We start from the raw sequence: 21126 nt of genomic DNA, 5'->3' as shown, positions 1-21126 counted from the left end.
TGTCCTAGGATGCATATGCATCATGTATCACACCGTATTTAGGATCTCCGATGGAAGGAGTGAAGAATCATAGAATCATAGAATAATTTAGGTTGGAAAAGACCTTTAACATCATCCAGTCCAACCATTAACCTAACATTACCAAGTCCACACTAAACCAATCAAGGGGAGAGTAGCAACCCCACGCCTCCTGGCTTGGTGGCTGGATCATTTATAATGAAAGTAAAAACTAGGAATCATTAAGATTGGAAAAGACCTCTAAGATCATCAGTCCAACCATCACCCCAACACCCCCATGCCCACTAAACCATGTCCCCAAGTGCCATGTCTGCCCCTTTTTTGAACCCCTCCAGGGATCGGGACTCCACCACCTCTCTGGGCAGCCTGGTCCAATGCTTGACCACTCTTTCCGTGAAGAAATTTTTCCTAATATCCAATCTAAACCTCCCCTGAAGAAGTTGTAATGCTGACAGCCCCCTTCAGAAACGTTAAATGATTTTCTGACTTTCTGTTCCAAATGACTAGCCATCCACTTTGAATACAGCCACAATACTGCATTCAACTGAGACACATCTTCCACCCCAAATATTTAGTGTGATATGCCGGGAAGGGAAGATTTCTCTTGAATTATTTATTCTTCCTGGCAGCCCATGGCCGACAAGAACCCCCAAGCATAATTAGCCAAGCAGATAGCTATTCGTTCCCCTCCCCTGCCTGATGAGAGAAGAGCCACCACCAGAAAAGCAGGGAGCAACAGCAGTCTCTGCACTATTTTAGGAATAACAGGGCAGAATGAATTGGCAAAAGGAACTTGGCTGTAGATGCAAAACAACATAGCTTATTCTCGGGGAAAAAAGGCCCTCATTGCATTTAACATTTTCCTCTTGTCCTTTCAGAATGTCACTTTGAAAGCCCATCAAAGTGGCCATTCTTAGGTGCACGACATCTTTGCACACATTAGAAGGGGGCTGGTTTTTTATGAAAAAAGCACTACAAGAGATTAAAAAAACGCTTTTGATCGAGGGCTATAACAAAAATCAGTTATACCTTTTCTTGTGAAACGGCGAGCTGTGTTTTCAGTGTCTGACTCTGCTGTTCCCAGGACTTCTGTTCCTGCTTCAAGCTGCCAATTGCATTCTCTAAGCAGCTTACTTTAGCTACCTGAAATAAGATTACATTGGTAAGCCCGACTCGTTCAGGATTTTCTTTAACTCAATTTGACTTTGAGAGTTAAGCTACAGGGAGTTACAGCTACGCAAAGAAAATGCAGGAGAGCAAAAAAAACCCACCACCCCCAGCTCCCAGCCCGAATCTCCACACAACGGGATTATTATTTATAGCGTGCATATTAGTTACGCCGCTCAAGTTCAGAGTTACAATACATTAGAGTTGCAATAAAACTGCAAGAACACTGTCTTCCTTGTCCTGCTGCAATATTTATATCCAGGCCTCTGTTCCTTGCAATGTTTGGAATTTTCTGCATAATCAAGTTACAGTAAAAGCTGTGCTCCAGAATTTAAGCTTTCTCTTTTAAGACCAGCTAGGAAAAAAGGCAGTGGCAATTAAGCCTTTATCTGGCTTGAAGGTAAGGAAAAAAAAAAAAAAATCCAGAGTAGTTCTACAGGTTAGGGCGATACAGATAATGATATACGAATTTTAACAGCCCGTTAGAGCACGTAGGTTGTGATGTGGATTTGCAGTTCTGTCTTACCTTATCAATACATCTGTTTAATTCCTCACTCAGGGCTTCTTTGTCTTTCTGCAGCTTTTCATTTTTAGTAATTAAGCTCGAAACTTCATTTTGAAGGTCAGAGAGATCAGGACATCTGGGCAGCTGTGGAAAACAAACCCCTCACAGTTGCGTTTCTGTGCCGTTTCTAAACTTTGCATGCAAGTGTTACACAAAACTTTCTCTTCTCCTCCGGGCCAAGCATCCCACTCCGGATAGAGTGGAAGAGAGGGGACCATACTGCAGTTTGGTACGAATGACCACGCGAGTATCGTTCATATGATCCAGGGCATCCGTCCTGCAACAGCAGTGCTAAGGATTCTTATCTGCCCTGTGATCCCTTGGATTTGCTCTAGGGCTGGTCCTTTCTCTGCCTGTTCTGTGAAAGGGGGACAAAAAAACCACCGTACTGCTGACTTCCGATCCTTTTCCCATTTGACACAGTGCTTTAGCTTAATGCTCTGCCTTCTCCTGTGCTGTTCTGTCTTTGCTCACTCAATCTTCTATCTTTAATTACACTCAAGCCACTCGTTACTGAACAGGCCTCATCTGCTTTTGCTTTTTAAGACCATTATCAATCCTAAGCATTGAGCGCAGCAAATGAGTGCTTTACGCTGTAAAGAAAATTACTTTGTGGAGCCCGAATCCGGAGAGCTAACTCATTTGTAGCCTTCATTATCTATGTTTATTAGCATATATTTACAGCCAATTGAACCATGCTTATAGAGGCGATAACCAACCCCTCCAGGAAATTATCCTCAGAAGTTGTGAGACGTCGAAGTCTCCAGATAGGTTTAGCAAGAGGAATTCTCTCCGAGAGGACATGCTGCAAGAGACCAGTCCTTAAACAGAGCTATGTGGGTATCACCAGTTACACAGGAAAACGTTCCCCTGCCTATCCCATTTGCACAAAAAAAAAAAAAAAAGCCCCATCTATTCCTTGATTAGAGCTTTAAATCTTTGTCTCCATTGTCAAAGCCTGTCTTTGTGGAACACTACTCTGGAAGACCTTTTGGCAAAGGCTAAGTGAAACCAACCTTATCTGAACAATCGTGCATTGTACCTGGAGACTTTTTCAACAGGATTTATATTCCCCTACTGTTATGACCTTTCTTTAAGGAAATCAGCTATTTCCAACTCTGGCAAGAGAGCAGGGCACATGAGGAGACAGCCAGCATTATCTAATGGCTCTCAATAGGATGCCATACCTGTTTTGTCTTCTCGAGTTCCTGCTTGAGGATGTGGTTCTCCTGCTCCAATATATGAGCTTGAACCTTCATTTTTGACAGCTCCACCTCCAAGGAAGACACCATATTGGATGACTGCAAAAAGTAAAAGGCTCAGATTTCAACTTCGGAGATGCGCAGAGTAATAAATGTTAACCAGAGGATGCTGCAGCCAGTGACATGGGTTAGAGCTGGGATGGCACTGGGAAAGGACCTGGGGGTGTTGGTCGACAGCCGGCTGCACATGAGCCAGCAGTGTGCCCAGGTGGCCAAGAAGGCCAACAGCATCCTGGCTTGTGTCAGGAATAGTGTGGCCAGCAGGAGCAGGGCAGGGATCATCCCCCTGTACTGGGCACTGGGAAGGCCGCACCTGGAATGCTGTGTCCAGTTTTGGGCCCCTCAGTACAAGAAGGACATTGGGGTGCTGGGGCGTGTCCAGAGAAGGGCAGCGGAGCTGGGGCAGGGTCTGGAGCACAGGGCTGGTGGGGAGCGGCTGAGGGAGCTGGGGGTGTTCAGCCTGGAGAAGAGGAGGCTGAGGGGAGACCTCATCGCTCTGCAGCTCCTGGCAGGAGGGGGCAGGGAGGGGGGGTCGGGCTCTTCTCCCACGTAGTTAGCGATAGGATGAGAGGAAATGGGCTCAAGCTGCGCCAGGGGAGGCTTAGGTTGGAAATTAGGAAAAATTTCTTTACGGAGAGGGTGGTCAAGCACTGGAACAGGCTGCCCAGAGAGGTGGGGGAGTCCCCATCCCTGGAGGTGTTCAAAAAACAGGCAGAGGTGGCACTTGGGGACATGGTTTAGCCTGGTCTACCCTTGATTGGTTTAGTGTGGACTTGGCAGTGTTAGGTTAATGGTTGGACTGGATGATCTTAAAGGTCTTTTCCAACCTAAACGATTCTATGATTCTATGAACAGAACGGGCTTGCTGGAAAATGCAGGTAAATATTTATTTAGCATCGCTAAGCTCCGTTTTCAAGACAAACCCGTACACTTCTACCTCCCTGCTGTTGGCTGCTGCCATGCTTTCCTTCCGCCCCTATTGCTGCGTGCATGTACGTTTGCAGCTAGTACGTAGAGAAGTTCAGCTTTGAAAGACCACGCACAGCTCAAAGGGATGCTAATTCCACAGTGCCTGTGCATTCCTAAAAGTTCAAATTGTTTCAAAAGTTCAATGTCTCTCATTAGAGACAGCGTAATCCCATACCTTTACTTTGGAGTTTTCCAGTTCCTCTTTCAGTACCAGTCTCTCCTTTTCCCATTCTTCCAGGGTGCATTTTCCCACTTCCCTTTCCTTTTGCTTGAGCGCCCTTGCCAGCTGTTGATTAAGATCCTGCACATCTGCTTGATTTTTGGAGTTCCTCTGGCTAAGTTCTGTATTTTCAGAGTCCAGCTGCTGGTTCCTGGTCTTCAGATCCGCTACCTGAATCGGGACAGCAGCGTCAGTTATGACTGCTTTTACACCGGGGGTGAGATTTTTAAAACATTCCCTTTCTATTAAGGTAATTAAAAAAACCTGACAAATGTCACTCCAATTCAACGGTGACGCTGAGCGGCGGGGCATAGCTGTTAACCATACTCTGTGTAACAGTCATGACCCCAGCAGCTTTGCTTTATTTCCCTATAGCTGTTTATCTGGACTTGGCCTAAAATTAGGGCATGGAGCAAGCAGAACCATATTTAGGAGTAGGAATCCTCAAGCTTTTTAGCAAGGCCTGTTGCGACAGGACAAGGAGTGATGGATTTAAACTAAAGAAGAATAGATTTAGACTAGACATAAGAAAGAATTTTTTTACAGTGAGGGTGGTGAGGCACTGGCACAGGTTGCCCAGAGAGGTGGTCGATGCCCCATCCCTGGAAACATTCCCGGCCAGGTTGGACGGGGCTCTGAGCACCCTGGTCTGGTTGGAGATGTCCCTGCTCACTGCAGGGGGTGGGACAAGATGGCCTTTAAAGGTCCCTTCCCACCCAAACCACTCCACGATTCTATGATTCGATTCTATGATTCCCTTTGCCATGCTGATGTATATTTTGAGGGTTATGCTGGTGAGCTAGTAGATTCTTCTGAGCAAGTAGACTTTTACTAACCAATACTAAGAGGGATGTGAATGTAAGAGCTACTTAAACCTTCTCCTTTGCCTAGCATAACAAACCGCCCTTAAAATAAAAGTAGCCGTCTCATGGATACGAGTAAAGGGTCACAGCTGGCAGCATTCCTAGACCCAGCTAGCTGGGAAATAAGTAGAGGCTGAGTCACATAACCTCTGTTTCCCATGAGCTACTGCAGAGCACTGCCCACAAAGACTACAAAAGAAAGGCTTTAACTTTATATTTCTATTAAATAAAGCTTCCAAGTTGACTACGGAAAGTGCTCTCAAGTCTGTAAGCCAGATAGTTACAGGAGCATTGCAGTTGTCTTCTGAGCACGTCAAACAAGCCTCACATCAATCCCAAAGAGTTAATGAGAACAGTTATCAAAAAGTTTAATATTAATTATATATATAATGGTCATTTTCTCCTGCCTTTGTGACCATCTAAGGAACAGCTTTTATACAGTGATGATTTCTACAGAGAAGGTTATGGGCTCAGGCTGTATACCTGCTTTTTCAGGTTGTCAACCATCTTCTGTACAGCCAATTTCTCCTTTCTCACAGCCTCTATCTTTTGCCTAAGGAAAAAAAAAAATGAAAGCTCATTAACATTAGGGTCACTTGTTAATATACACGCCTACAAGAATGGGCTGGGTTTTGATGTCACCAGAAATGGTAATTCTGGATATTTATTTATTGCTTAGCATTGCTGTTTTGCATAGGCTTGGCAAGTGCTCAGTTCCTCAAAGTACCTGTCCTGGTTTCGGCTGGGATAGAGTTAATTTTCTTCCCAGTAGCAGGCACAGTGCTGTGGTTTGGATTTAGGATGAGAAGAATGCTGATAACACGCTGATGTTTAGTTGTTGCTCAGCACTGCTTATGCCAGTCGAGGACTTTTCAGCTTCCCCTGCTCTGCCAGGGGCACAAGAAGCTGGGAGGGGGCACAGCCAGAACAGTTGATCCCAACTGCCCCAAGGGCCATTCCATACCATACAGCGTCATGGGCAGTATAGAAACTGGGGGGGTTGGCCGGGGAGCAGCGATCGCTGCTGGGAACTGGCTGGGCATCGGTCGGTGGGTGGTGAGCAACTGCATTGGGCAGCACTTGCTTTGTATGTTATTATTACTATTATTATTATATTGTTATTATTATTATTTTACTTTATTTTAATTATTAAACTGTTCTTATCTCACCCCAGGAGTGTTTCTCACTCTCACTCCTCCGATTCTCTCTCCCATCCCATGGGGGCAGGGGCAGTGAGCGATGGCTGCGTGGTGCTGAGCTGCTGCTGGGGCTAACCCACGGCACTACCCCAGGTAGTTCTTTTCTAGAAGGGAAGAATACTCCCGAGTTCATGGGCGGTTTTCTACTTGCAAAAGCCCAAGACACTGAGATACTGTCACACCGTACCTCTTCCTGCCTTTTCTAAGGCTACACCAGCCCAGCACTCTCTGCCTTTGCTGAAGCAAGAAGAATTGCATCAAGTCAGCCCGTAAGTAGGTCCTGTGTTTGTATGTGTTACTGGGTCATCTCAACTCCTACAGTTAAGCCCCTGCTATGGCTCTAGGAATGGGCAGGACAAGCTGGGGCAGGCGAAAAGGATGAGGAATAGACCGTCAGCCAGCTGGATTTCCAACGGCACTGTGAAATAAGCCCATTTCAATTTTTGTAGAATATCCACGCGTGAAGGAGCTTTGAGAGAAGGGACATAACCATCGTGTCGGCACCGCAGCGAGAGCCTGAAGGCACGCACATGGCACCTGCCCCATTGAATTCTTACCACATTTCTTCTCGGGATCCATTTAGCTCCCTCAGCTTCAGGCTGGAAGCACTACCTTCCTCATTTAATAACGTCACTTCATTTTTTAGAATAGCATTTTCTTCTCTGAGCTTCTCGGCTTCACATCTGTGGCAGAGACACGAGACACGTGAAAACTCTTTCTGTATACCACCTAGGCCCACAGGGAGAAAAATTGCTAAAAGCCTAAGCTGCCTGTAATATTTCAAAACAAAGCTACAATTGACTTTAGATATGAACGGTATCTGGATTTTACATTTCCTTTAGTAAGAGTGCTTCCCAGATCACTGAAAAAGGAGCTTTTTGTGCATGTTTTTGTGCAGCTGAAGTGAGTTAAAATCTAAGGTACCTAGTGAAAGTTGCACACTAACATTGTAGTATACTTTTCAGTCCTTAAGTTACAAATAACATAACTTTAAACAGCTTAACACCACAATATGCAGATTGCTAGGAGAGTGAGCCGTTTCCCCAGCTGTTTCTAGAGTCCGGAATGCTGGGAACAGCAGCGTTGGAAAGTGCCTTTTCTGTCCTGAGGCGACTGTAAAGAAATAACTTAGCCATGGTGTAATACCTAAAAGAACAACTTCCTGCAAGAAGCAGGTGCTGAACAATAATTAAGCCACTTGCAGCCACTTTATGGCCTCCAAAAAAAATCCTTGCTGAAATACAGCAATTAAAAACAAGTAGGTAAGACTTATTATAGTCTCTGTGTTATAATGGTATTTACCATATCACACCCCTGATGGATTCCTAACACTAAGTCCTCCTGCTGGGAAAAAAGTTACCATAATTCTCTAGTATTAACTAGAATATTTGAGAGAAAGAGAAGCATTTTTAGCATTCCAAGTAACATTCAGTACTAGAAGGGAGCAAACCGAGTGAAAGAAGTGATATTAGTAAAAGCTAAAAGCATTCTGGAAGTGTTACCATAGTATTTTGGACATAAAAATACAGGGGTTTCTGATGTACCGTGAACTACACACTGCGAAGGTGACTACATCCACAGACAGACCGGCTGGCAGGTTGCTCCCGTTTTACCATGGGTGTTAGGTCACGGTCAGAGAGGAGTAAGTCACACGCATTCATTTCAACCGTCGTTATCCGTGATTAATCAGCCTGCTTGCTAGTAGTTAGAGTCCAAGGCACTGCTTTCTAACCAAAAGTTAAACTACAGTGGTTAATGCAGCCACCGTACGGCAGGCAGGCGGCTACGAAGCGATGAGCGGGACGCTAGGTTAGTTTCTAAGCGGCACGTTTGATTACCGTGGGGCCGGCACGTCTCCCACCAGGTTTTGCAAGCGTACGTTACCTCAGAAGATCAACTTTTTGCTGCAGCTCTGCGCACGTGCTTTGTAAGCCGCGCGTCGCTGTATTCCTCTCCCCTCTCTCTTCGTGGAAACGCGGGTCGTTTGGGTTAACCAGAGCAGCGGCTTTCTCCCTCAGCTTTCTGTTGGGCTCTTGCAGCTCCCTCTTTTCTGCCGACATTTCTTTCACCATGCCGTCGCTTTGGGCATGCTCGTCTTGCTGACCTGTAACCGCGGCGGCACGTTCTTCCAGCTTCCCAAGCTGGCATCGCAGTCTTAACTTGTCACTGGGTGCATCTGCGTTTCCTTGTGCATCTCGTTCTCGGACATCTTCCAATTCTTTAACTTTTTGGAGGAGCTGTGTGTTTTCCTCTCTGAGCTTAATACTCTCCAGTTCACTTTCTTCTAATTTGCAATGAAGGCTTCTCAGCTGATGCAGGTTGTCTTCTAGCGCTTTGTTTTTTTCAACTAACTCTATCATTTCAGATTTCAGATCCTCATTTTCTGCCTGAATTTCTTCTTGCACTGACAGAAGTTTACCCTGTGCCATTGATCTGTCTTCTAACTCTTTGACCCTTTTCCAAAGCTGAGCTATGACGCTTTTCAGGTCACCATTTGTTGACCCAGGAGCATGATCAAGCTGGAGAGAGGCTTCGCTCAGTTCTTCAGCCTTCTCAAGCTCAGCCTGCAGCTTCAGAGCATCAGAAACAAACCCTTTATTTTTGGGAGCTATTCGGTTGTTTAGCAGATGAACTTTCTGCTGTTTAACGTCATTGTGTAGCATTTTTGGTCCGGGAACTCTCTCGAGAGTTTTCTCGAGATCTTTCTTTTTTTGCAGCAGAGGCACCCGAGAGAGCAGCTCTTGATTCTTGGCACAATCCCGACTGCCATCAGCTTCCAGTGCTGCTTTCCTGCCTTGCATCCGACACACCTGCGCCTGGAGCGCATGGCCGCCTGCTCGGGCTTTAACACATGCTTCCTCCAAACCGGAATCACTCTCAGTCATTTCTTCCAGGTCTGTAGTATCAGCCTCCAAAAGCGGAAGGGCATTCGAATCTGTTCCCTTGTCTGCATCTTGACAATCGCTGGGCAACCCTTCAAAAATGGAATCTATTTCATCCGGCAGCTGAGATCGTTCTGAGCCGGAGTCGGAGCAGCCAGGACCGGGAGGTCGCGCGGGCTCCCGCTCCGCAGCTTGCAACCTGTGCTGCAGCCTGACTATCTCAGCAGCCATCCTGACATTTTCCTTCACAGCTTGCTCGTGCACTTTCTGCAGATTTAAGAGGACATCTGCATCGTCTCCCAGAGGTGCCACACCAGCGAAAGAAGCAATTTTGCTCTTTGCTTTTGCATACTCTTTTTCCAGGACCCTATAATGACTTTGTAGTGCAGAAAAACTATGTGCCTCCCACTGCAATTTCTGTATTTTCCCTTGAAGGTTTGTGATTTCCAAACTCATCTCGGCCTTTTCTGTTTCTGCTTTTACACAAATGTCTTTGTTCAAACTTTCCAAAGCAAGAAGTTTGGAATTGAGTTGCTCTTTCTCTTGCTTATATTCACTGTCAAGCCTCTCCAGCTTTTGCCTAACCAGCTTCCCATTTTCCTCCACCATGGATATATGCTCTTCTCTGTTCTTCAGCTCTTTCTCGTGGTCATTTTGGAGTTGTGTTATTTTATCATTCAGCTTTTTCTCTTGCTTCTCAGCGGCGTTCCTCAGGTCTCGCAGCTCCTTCTGAAGCTGCTCTCTCTCGCACACAAGCTTGTTCACTTCTTCTTTGAAGTTCTTCTCCAGGAGATCTTTCTCCTGGGTCAGGGCAGAAGAAACAGCCTTTTCATTTGCCAGACTTTCCTTCAGTTGCTCACGCGCTTCGGCAACCTCCTGAGCAATTTCATCCTTTTCAAACTCCCACTGCGATTTCTCCTCTCTCTGCTGTTCGGCAAGTTCATGCAACTCTCGCTGGTACCGCCCTTCCAGATTGTGGATCATTTCTTCGTATTTATTCACAAGTGTTTGTGTTTCGACCGAAAACTGACTTTCTGCATGAGATGCTCTTCTGTTATAGTCACTTTCCATTTTTTTCCTAAATATGGTTAACATAAGATATTACTAAACTCTGGGCTACCTCAGAAAGAGATTCAAATGGCTTTTTAGGCTGAATAAAACAAGCTGAAAAATTACTTTTTCACTGAGTTTTAGATGAAGTACTATTTGCCGGGTGTTTCTGAGAGCCAAAGTTAAATTTTGAGGCAATTTGTTGAAACTTCAAAAATAAAAATCTAATGGCCTTGGAAAAGTGTAGCTCATAGGTGTCCTCAGAAAAGGTTTCAGGTACAATATATGCCCTTGTATACTTGTGATCAGATTTATGGGGGCAGGTGTTCTTACCCCCATCTCTCCCTGTCACCCCAGGATGGTTTCAGTTTCTTTTGACACTTGATCTTGGTTAAATGCATTTACCAACCATCCCTCTACTTCTTCAGAGAAGAACAACTCCAAAACCCCAAACGCTTTAAAAGTACAGAGCAGGGATTTGTAAAGCACAGGGATCCTGAACAGAGCTTAAATTAAATTAATCACGCCTGGTTATGCTTTAACACTATTGTTGCCTCTGGGTGAGCTAAAAAAAAAAAAAAAAAAAAATCAATATAAAACATCTGCTTGAGAAAGGCCGGAATTAAAAAAAAATGCTGGCTAGCAGCCCCATGTTCTGGAATAAAACAGGTAACAGCACCGTACAATCAGTACGCTGGAATTAAGCATCAGGAGTCATTTCTGCACCGGGTTCACCTTGGTCACCACGCCAAGCCATCAAGGTCAGCGTAGACCACTACCGTCCCCACCGGCGGTGGCACTCACCTTTCCTCCTCCAGGTCCTGCTCGTGCTTCCTCAGCAGCTCTTGCTGGAGCTCTTCCTTCTCCAGGGCATGCGCCTCTGCCATCCTTTTTAGCTGCTCATGAAAGCCACATTCCAGCTCTCCCTTCTCTTCCTGCAGCGTCCGCACTAAAACTCTCATCTTTTCTTCCACCCAGACACCATTTTGAATCAGTTCTTCCCGTTCTTGACTAAACTTCTTGTTTACCTGCTCCAGTCTGGCTCTAACGTCTTCTTCGTGCTCCTGCCTCAAAAGCTCTTGCAAATTGGCTTTTTCCTCATCGAAACTCATTTTTAATTTGTTTTTCTCTTCATTATGTTTACAGTCAAGCTTTTCTTGCTGTTCTCTGAGCAGTGCTGCCTCTCCTTGCAGCTCTGCAATTTGATTTTTAAGGCCAGTTATTTGCTTTTCCATGACATGCATCTCTTCCGTATACTTCTTCCTCATATCCTCTTGCTCCTTTTCACAGTGGATTTTTGTCTCACCTAGCTGCTTTTCATAATGGCTCACCTACAAAAAGGAAAACACATTGGATTGGTTCATTTCCTACAGAAGGTTCTACCGAGATGTTTTCTCAACATTTCTGTATTAGATATTTCCATATATTCTACAGAATATTTTCATTTACATGTTAGCATCTTATATTGATTTCCCCTGCAAAGAACGCTAAAGTGCTCAGCTTAGTTTCTTACTAGAATAAAGACGATTATTACGTAGAAGCCAGCGAAATTCATGCTTTTCCATTAAGCAAATTTGTGAAAAAAGAGAAGCCACTAACAACTGGTAAGTCCTAAGTCAGTTTTGCAAATTGCAAGTGGACTTGCTTTTTATTTCACTGATTACTTTTTCAAAACCTTCCCCAAATTAAAAGGCAGATGGGGGTGGTGTGGTGTGGTGTTGGTTTTTTGGGGGGTTTTTTAAATACACAAGTGATGTGAGACAAACCCTTAAGGAAAAGCAATGATTTTGGGGTAATATTTTATCCGTCCCCTTTCCCCACTCCCATCCCAGCTTTGTCACAACACGGTTTCGGCGTACCTGTGTTATGCCATACTTGAAATGAATAGATTAGAGTTCTATAATAATTATAATGGTATAACCACCTCTCATCTGGAGGTGGGCACTGGTCCGAGAGATGCGGCAGAAGCCTTATAGGACCCCCGGCTTCTGGTCCTGAACCAGCTCTTGCAGAACAAGCCTGGCCATCTCTACACCAGCGGGACCTCGCCTGCTGAGCGGGGCAGGTCTCACCCGCTGAGAAACACCGTGAGAAACACCCGGACGACAGCGGAGGTGTCGTGCCGTGCCCGAAGCTGTGCCAGCTCGCCCGAGCGCTGTAGACAGGCACTGGAGCGGAGCTACCCCAGCCTCATAAGCCCATCTCGACCCAACCTTTCTCCACGTAGGGCCAATGGAGATATTTCCGCACACGTGCCAAGATTAATCTGCAGATGGACACCTGGAAAACAGGGAGCTGACTGCCCATTTTGGGTAGCGCAGGTATCGTAACAGCAGAGTTTTCCATACTCCCACAGCACAGATCGCGTTTCAACGCCACCGGACCGCGCAAGCGTAGTGTTTAGCGATGCAGACCCCTGCCAGCAGCCTTTCTAACCCACAATTATCCCATGCCAGCGGGAATGAAGTGGCTAATTCAGATGCTAGGCTTTCGAGGCGGGAAATGCAACACTGCCTCGGAAAGGCTCGCTGCTCTCTCGTTAGCTGGTGGGCGGCGTGAGGATCTCCTGCAGCGTTCGTTCAGCCCTCTCCAGCACCTCTCCATCACACAGCCACATGCAGAAGGAGCAGGGAAGGCAGAGGCTTAGATTCACAGAAAGGTTATAATTTGACCAGGAATAAAAAGTCCTTCTCCAAGACCATCCCACTTGTATGAAGAGGCTGGAAAACTTGTGAAGGTTTGTTTTAAGTTAAAATAGCTTACTGTGTCTTCAAGCTCCTGTTTGAGGTGATGCAGATCCCTGTGATGTTGCTCCTTCATTTGTTCAATAGCCATTTCTGCCTCTATGCTCATATTTAATGGGTTGCAGTCTTCTGAACCAAGTCCTTTAAAAATAATTATATACATATTCTTGAAGCCCAAAGAGACACATTCTCAACAGAATTATTTCATCAATTTGAATTTGTTTAGGCAGCTACTCGCACCTCTCAAATTCCCATCACACATGCAGACAAGAAACTGCAAACACAAATTTCAGCTTTGAATATAGTACAGCAGTCGTATTCCACTTAATGTTAAATAGCAAAACGGAGGTGGTGTTTCAGTCTCACCGTGACAGGTTGGAAATGTTTTTTTATGTCATTGCCTCTAGGATGTTATCATAAATACCTACAGCACAGAAGGTGGTCATACAGGAGACGTGCTTTACCTTGGTCAGGCTCAATACCGCTATTGCCATGACTTTTCATATCAATGTCGAACTCTTCCGACAGTGAATTTTTCAGCGAGGGCCTGAGCACTTTGCCTTGGGCACGGTACTCCTCCAGCTCCGAGTGCAGCTCATCTATCTGGTCTTGCAGCTCCTGAGAGGGGCGAAAAAGAAGCCTGAGAGAAAGCAACCAAGGCAGCTGAGCATCGGTACCTCACCACACCTCCACAATGAGACATTTAGGAGGGAATTACAGTCGGTAAAGATTTATCAAAAATCCTGCCATCGTGACATAGTCATCCTCCAATCAGCAAAACAACGCCCTCCTCCAGGTTCCAAACTGTGCAAGTAACAGATGTATTTCTAACTAAAAGAGCAGAAGCTTCTTCAGACGGAGAGCCCGTACATATTCTGCCTCTAAAGTATATCATGCTTCCACTTTATTCCTTCTTCCTATAATCTTTTTTTAAACAGCAGCTTAGGAACATTTTCAAACAGTCGAGAAATACCTCCTCAACCACCATCTACTTGAAAAATCAAATCAGAAGCAAAAGATCAAATTAGGGAAGAGATACCCTCATTACTGCATTTACCATCTGGTCCTTCTGCCCACTTGCCAGCGGAATATCCTGAGTGTTTGTGCCAAGTGCCGTGCGCTCAGCTCAATGAACAGTGTTTATTGAGGAAAATGAATCCCTGGATGCGTAAACACACAATTCTGCAGATTTCAATGGTTCAGAAAGTGAACCATGAATACCGATTCATATCTGACAGTACTTCCCTCCCCCCCCCCCCCCAAAAAATCAATTGCATATTCAAGCAACTTCTTATAAAGAAGTATCAATTCAGCAAAGACTTGTAGAAAATCTTTGCTTTTAAACTGCAACTTCCTAACAGAGCTACCGCGCTGTTTCAGATTAGACAGCCTTTTGCCGACGTAGCCCTTTATTGAACAAAAAGGATCGTGCGGAACGGATGAGCCAAACGCTCAAACCACAGGAGTCGTCAGAAAGCAGATATGTAAATCGATACTTGCAGGCCCACCTTAAAGAAGTATTTCAGGCATACAAGATTTGGGGAGGAAAAAACAAGCTTTACATTTTCGGTTTTAGTTTAAGGAAATACTACTGTTTTGGAAACCACCAAAACTCGGATAGATCTTATTTCTGCTGTTAGTTCCTGCAACTCTGAATTCATATTAGGGCAAAATTTATTTCCTAAATCAAACAACGGCTGGCGCAGAGTTTGCGGTAAGGGCATTCTCAGCGAACACGGGCAGACGGGTGCCGGGTCTCCAGCCCTGGGCTCCACTTACTCTGCACTGCCGCTCGTACTCGCTTCTCATCTGCGCCAGTCTCTCCTCCTGCAGGAAAAACTCCGCACTGCTGGGATCCAGGTCACCGAACTGAAACGGCATGAACGGCATCCAGTTACTCTTCCACCAAACAGCCCTGCTCATCGCAGCCCGGATGCCATTCGCGAGCAGTCCTGCAGCCTGCACCCCCTCCCCTCTGGTTTGGGCTTTTTTATTTATTTTAAATACAGAAGCTCTGCTTCCCTGCTGGCAGGGGACAGCAAGCAGCCCCCCTAACAAATTCGAGCTGCTATCTCCCCATAGCTCTCATGCTAACTTTGACTGCAGACCACAGCTTTCCAGCACACATCTCAGTTTGATAAATAATCCCGACTTTAAAGAAGTCCGGGTGAGAATCCCAGTATATGAGCCTTTGTCTATAGATGCGCACGCACAGAAATGCCTTTGGAGAAGCTGATATTCCGATGAGTTGATTGTAACACAACCAAGATCAGCTGTTCACCTTGATTTTCACCCAAGTTTCGCAGCGATGCCACGTAATGCCTCATGTATCATCTTCCCTAGAAAGGACCTGCACGTTGGGTCTATCCAAAACTATGTGCTGGGGGGGAAAAAAAAAATAATCCCTGCAGATCTGTGGGATGGTTGCTTCACTGTAAGGCTCCCTACCGTTAATTAGTATAAAACTACAGCTAAGGTGGAGTATCTTTAATTTCCTTAACTGGAAGTCAGTCAGGCGGTCCAGGTCAACAAGGTAGGCTTTGCCCTGGCCACATCTGGATAGGGACCCCAAAAGCCTCCGGCTATTAGTTAAATTGGCAGCTCGAGCGTAGTAACCGAAAAGCGATTTAATTCTGGACGCATACTGGGAAGAGGAGGATTTACCTTCTCAGCCAGGACGTTTTCCAAGTTCCTCTGCAGTTTGCTTGCCAAACTTTCATACTCGGCCAGTTTTTCTCCCGTTTCCAATAGCTCGCTTTCCAGGCGGCTGTTTTCCTGGACCAAACAAACCCCCCGCCCCGCAACGGCCTCAGCATTTGGAGAAGGAAAACATTAGCACATGGTAACTCATTAGAAAAAGAGTAATCTCCCAGTCAAGTCGGAGCACGACACTGCTACAAGCTCCAGCCAAAGACAGGAATCGCGAATTTGTTACCCGCGCACGTACAGCCCTCTTGCTGCAGCAAAACTGCAAGCGTGAACGCCGGGCCTGCAGCTGGCTCCCCATCCCCACGCTCCCTGGCTCCTCTCGCCTTTCAGATCGCTGCTTCAGGAGTATTTTACAGTTTTCCTGATGCTCACAGGGTACCCAAACCCTTCAAAAGCTGCTCTCCTGAACACCCGTACAGGTGTATTAGCTCCCTCTGACTGTCAGCTCTTTTGATGTTGTTTGTCAGACAACACCATTACCATTAACTTTTGCTCTGGTTAAAAAAAAATTTAAAACTATACAGTTATGCAGCTGTCAGATTCAGAAAAAAAGTTGTGACTTAAGTGTTTTCTTAAAAAAAAAAAAAAAAAAAAAAAAGAATGTTGGAAAAGGATGTGAATCTACAGGGTCATGGGTGAATGGTACAATTGCATTAAACAACAGATGGTTTATCCAAAGGAAATTCAGCAAACTTGCTTTAGAGATTTTTTTTTTTTTTTTTTTTTAAAAGCAATATTTTAAGGTTCATCAAGAGATATCATCTCCTGGCTGGACAGCCAAACAGCCAGCAAGGCAGACAGCCCATCCGATAGCCGTACACACGCACACTCTGCACTTGATGGCAGCAGAGGTTTGAACTGGATGGAGCCTTAGGAAGCCAAGGAGTAACCTATCGAGGTGACTCAAAAAACAATTCTCACGGATACGCCTCTATCTTGCTGCTGAAATTACTTTCAACTAGCTCCACGCGCACTGTAACACATCTCTCAGCAAGGACTACGTTGCAAGGCTCGCTCCCCACTTCGGGCATCCTTGCCTTTTGGGTGGAAAACACCAGCTGCATTTTAGTCCCCGTTACCTTCAGGGAAAGGGCCAGGCGGTCCCGGATGTAATTCTCATCGGTTTTCAGCTTTTCTATCTCTTGCTCCAGCTCCAGCCGCTGTTTATTAGCCTGCTGCAGGATTTGCTCCCGCTCTCTCCGGAGCTCGTTCTTTAGAGCTGCGATGCGTTCCTTGTACTCCTCATCCAGCTTCCTACGAGGGCGTCAGAGGCAAGAAGAGCTCATAAAAAGAAGCAGGCGGCAAATACCGCTGCGAGCGAAGCTTGGTGGCAATCAGCCAGCACAAAGCCGCTACCTCCGTCACCGAGTCCCTGCAATGCCGCGGCCGCGATCCCAAAGAGGAGGGGAGGGGCGAACCGCGACGCCGTACCTGAGGTTGTACTCGTTCCGGCGCTCAATTGCGGCGTGGTGGTCGTCCACTTCGGAGGCCATCAGCGATTTCAGCTTTTCGGCTTTTTCCAAGTCTGACCGCAGCTTCTCTTTCTCTCTGGCCGCTTGGTCAACCCTCTCCCTAGGGCAAGCAAAGCTGGCCTGGATTAGGTCACCCCTCTGACTCCCCCGAAGAAGGTACTCGCAAGAGGTTTGTCAGAGAAGAACAGCTCGGAAAGCTCACCAAGGGTCTTTTATCATCAGCTGCATTTAGTCACTAGATACGAACTTGCGCACATAGCTCTGCGTCTGCCTTGATAACCCCATAGGTCCCGAGACCTCAGAACATGAACTCCTCAGCTGTGGTCTAGCCCTCTAAAATTGCAGCACTATGCCATTTTGCCAGGCCACTTTCTGCCCCATTTACTTGTTCTCATAATTTTATTACCTTTACCACTTCATCATAGAATCCCAGAATCATTTAGGTTGGAAAAGACCTTTACGATCAAGTCCAACCATTAACCTAACACTACCAAGTCCACCACTAAACCAATTAAGGGCAGAGAAATAATTAATTTCATGTTCATCCTTACACTATGTCCAATCTGGTAAGACCCATTACATTGCGCAGCTTTCTCGATGGGAACTTAATAACAAATCTCTCCACTGAGTGAATGTAAAAAGGTATTTAGACACGTAGATGCAAACCATGGGACGCCTCATCTTGTAGCCATACAAGTGAAACGGGCAGCTTGCGAGTACAAGCGATGAGCTGAGAGGTAACAGGACGTGCGCAGTATTAACGACCAGCAAAAGTCATCCATGGTATTGCATGGAGGTGGATGCGTAAGCTGATAAATATCTAAACTATTTGAAGACTTACAGTACAAAGCCACCACTAACAAAGGGAGCTCGCGCACGTGGCAGATGGATGCAAGAGTTACGCAATGGGTACGAACCAATGCAAAACTGAGGGCGCAATGCTTAGAGCGAGGGTCTCCAAAGTGGGGTGCGCAAGATGGTCCGCTGGTGGGCAGGAAGAACTATCTGAGCTTCAGTAGTACATGTATATAAGTGAGTAAATATACGTACAGGGAAATTTATATATAGGGAAATGTTTCCCCATCTCCTACGCTCTCCCAATAAAAAGGCCTGCACGGCAAGCCCAGCGCAAAGTCAAACTGTGTTGACTTTCAAATGAAAAAAGTGAGGGTGCATGGTGGTTTTGTACCTCACCCACACCTCTATCACACGGCAAAACCTACATAACGCTACTGCAAGAAATCAGTTAGGATTAAAGGTATTGCTTAGCAAATTGCACCAGCCTCTGTCTTAAGTGTTGCATTCCTTGGCCATCAATGACCACTGCATATTGCAGTGACCATTTCCAGACCACAAAGTGGGGCTAGAAACAGCCTGCTGCTTTTTTTTTTTGTTGTTGTTGTTGTTTTGGGGAAAAAAAAGTATATTTTTCCTGTGATACTTGGGTTTGAGTGTTTCAACCATACAAAACGAGAGTTGAAAGTTTCTGACCAAGCTGTCACAGAACCTAGCCTTCCAGCAAAAGGCAGCACCACGTCGATGCCCCTTGGAGAGATGCTACGAACCACCATTAATCAGCTGCTACTTAAGCTTGGCCAAACGGCGAGGGCAGCGAGGGAGCGGCAGAGCCGGCGATCCGGGCGACTTACAGCAAATGCCTGATCTCCGTTTTGAAGCTTGCCAGGGCTGCCTGGTGGACTCCGTTCTTGGTTATTAAAAGCTCGTTTTCTAGCGCCAGCGTCAGCTCTGTCAAGTTCACCTTCCCATCCAAGCTGAAATCCAAAGCCTGCAAAACACCACAACGTTAGAGCAGAACGAGCTCTCCTGCCCCGCTGGAGCCTGGAGACATTTGCACGTGAAGCGACAGAATAAAATGAGGAGGCTCAGAAAAGATCTTTGCTTGCCGATTAATCTGTCACAAATGGCTTTGGGGCAATAAACCAGACATCTCTGCCACCTTCCTACGTTAAAGAGCTGCTGCCAGCTATGGAGATGGAAAGCGTCCTGGTTGAGCTGCAAGACCAACAGGAAATTAAGCCCAGGCCTGATTAAAAAGACTAATTCTCTAGAGGACCTAACTACACCGGCCTTTTTACATATTCAAATACTGCAAGAAGGCGGTTGAAGACGTTCATGTTAAACACCACCAGCTCTTGCAACAGAGACAACACAGAAGAAGCCTTGTAGGAGGTATTTGGTAGCACGGATCCCACCTCTTAGAAAATAAGTTGTCAGCAACTGCCTGTAATTTCCTTCAGCCTAACTCTGCAAGAGCACAAAGCGGAGCGCAGAAGGGCTAGCTGTGGGGCTGAAAACGCTGCAAACACTGGAGAAACCACCCCGGTGACACCGGTAACAAAGCAAGTCACCGGCGGAAAGCAACAGGCAGAAGGGAAGGTGAAGGTGTAGCATGCAAGTCTGGAGAAGACCGTGCCGCAGCATCAAACTGGCCTGCGCAAGCCCAGGCTGCAAGTGGGTTTGAAAGCCTGAGCAATGGCAGAGTTTATTACAACCTGGATGTTCAATATCCACACGGACATTAAATGCCAAGAGAAATCTGCCATCATCGCTGCAGCGATGGTCTCGGAACAGACACGTGGAATTATTTTCTCCCATCCACGGCTTCTAGCGAGACAGACAGGGATGGGGTTTGCTTCAGGTATCTGGCTTGCAACGCCCGTTACCCTTTTACTGTGTATAATAAACCACTAATTACCGGGCCGGGTTTCAAGTGCTGTCCTCCATCTCAGCACAACCAAAAATTCAGGTCATCCCAGTGCTAAAAGGTTTGCAGGTGCAGCTATTCAGCGAGGTAAAGGAATTAAATTGCTTTCTACAAATATAGGTGACCTCTTCATGCTAAGCTGGAAGCCACATGACATTTTTGTCATTAACTTCCAAGCTCCCTGGGATGCACCATCATTTCAATAAAAGAAAATGATTGGAAATTTCCCAGAACAGTTAGACTCTTGTCACTGGCACTGGGAATTTTAAAGGGGGGGGGAGAAAAAAAATAATCCAGCTATAGTCCAGCATCCCACACTGCCTGGGGGGGGGGGGGAAATGGTAAATAAAAGGGGTGAGATGGAGCTGCCGGTTACCTTTAGGATCTCCTGGCTGTTCTCTATGCCCTCCTGGTGCCAGCAGTCGAGGATGCCCTCCACGCAGCCGTAGCCCATCCCGTCGTCCAGGCTGGAGAAGAGGCAGAAGCCGACGGTGCTGGGCATGGCCGAGGGGGTGGTCGTGCGTCTCCCGCTTTCATCGAAGGACTGCCGGGAGAGGGGAGAGGGTGCGACGGGGCACGGGCAGAGCCAGGCATCTGGCCGCCCCGCGACGAGAAAGGCTTATAAATCTAATTTCGCTAACAGTACTCTGGAGATCAAGGATTAAGGTCTGCTTTTCCTCACTGCCAAGCAAACACCCGGCAGGAGCGCCGCTGCCGACCTCACGGCACCGCAGCGCAACCAGGCGCTTCGGATTTGAAATAAATCTGAGGAGGAACAGTTTCAGAGCCACCCTCTGTGCTCCAAAAGGGTTTTCCACTATCCAGTTTCGGTTTCAAGCATCAACTCCCCTCGGAAGGCTGCAGTGTACCTGCGTGCACAGGTACTTTTGCTATAGCCCTCAGCTGCCAGGCGAAGATAAGTAGATTGCAAACTCTCTTTCAAACAAACAAAAAAAATATTAGAGATGCAGGACCCGCATGCCCACAGTCTCCAGCCTACCCCAGGCCACCGCTTCCCGCTGCATCCAGTTCATACCGTTTGCTTACTGCACAGCTTGCAAGAGCCACCTCCAAGCTACGCGGCTTTAAAGGGGAGCCACCTCCAAGCTACATGGCTTTAAAGGGGAGCCATCTCCCCTTCACCACGAGGATGTTTTCTGCCTCATCCCCCCCCCACACCCCAACGCACCCAGAGGAAGCCTGCAGCAGCTTCACCCCATGGCTCTCGCTCGGGGCGGAGGCAGTCGAGCCCGCGGTGCTGCCGTGCATCCCTGGCTCCGC

The 21126-nt window shown here is 46.5% G+C and overlaps 1 protein-coding gene across 2 annotated transcripts in view; it reads right to left on the bottom strand.

The window, feature by feature from the left end:
• The window catches only part of NIN (ninein), a 60801-nt gene that overhangs the window by 14102 nt on the left and 25573 nt on the right, over nt 1-21126 (bottom strand). For both annotated transcript variants that reach the window (XM_075712495.1, XM_075712496.1), the window contains exons 7-22: nt 20222-20389; nt 18770-18906; nt 17080-17220; nt 16728-16902; nt 15604-15714; nt 14719-14808; nt 13404-13557; nt 12959-13080; nt 11000-11526; nt 8148-10223; nt 6821-6946; nt 5548-5617; nt 4157-4372; nt 2938-3051; nt 1712-1834; nt 1048-1161 (exon numbers count right to left, since the gene is read on the bottom strand). In XM_075712495.1, the coding sequence (XP_075568610.1) occupies nt 1048-1161; nt 1712-1834; nt 2938-3051; nt 4157-4372; nt 5548-5617; nt 6821-6946; nt 8148-10223; nt 11000-11526; nt 12959-13080; nt 13404-13557; nt 14719-14808; nt 15604-15714; nt 16728-16902; nt 17080-17220; nt 18770-18906; nt 20222-20389 (4464 nt within the window). The remainder of the gene's footprint in view (nt 1-1047; nt 1162-1711; nt 1835-2937; nt 3052-4156; nt 4373-5547; nt 5618-6820; nt 6947-8147; nt 10224-10999; nt 11527-12958; nt 13081-13403; nt 13558-14718; nt 14809-15603; nt 15715-16727; nt 16903-17079; nt 17221-18769; nt 18907-20221; nt 20390-21126) is intronic.

This window comes from Pelecanus crispus, chromosome 6 (assembly GCF_030463565.1).
Source record: "Pelecanus crispus isolate bPelCri1 chromosome 6, bPelCri1.pri, whole genome shotgun sequence".
NCBI classification, from domain to species: Eukaryota; Metazoa; Chordata; class Aves; order Pelecaniformes; family Pelecanidae; genus Pelecanus; species Pelecanus crispus.
This window is presented reverse-complemented; position numbering and strand designations above follow the sequence as displayed.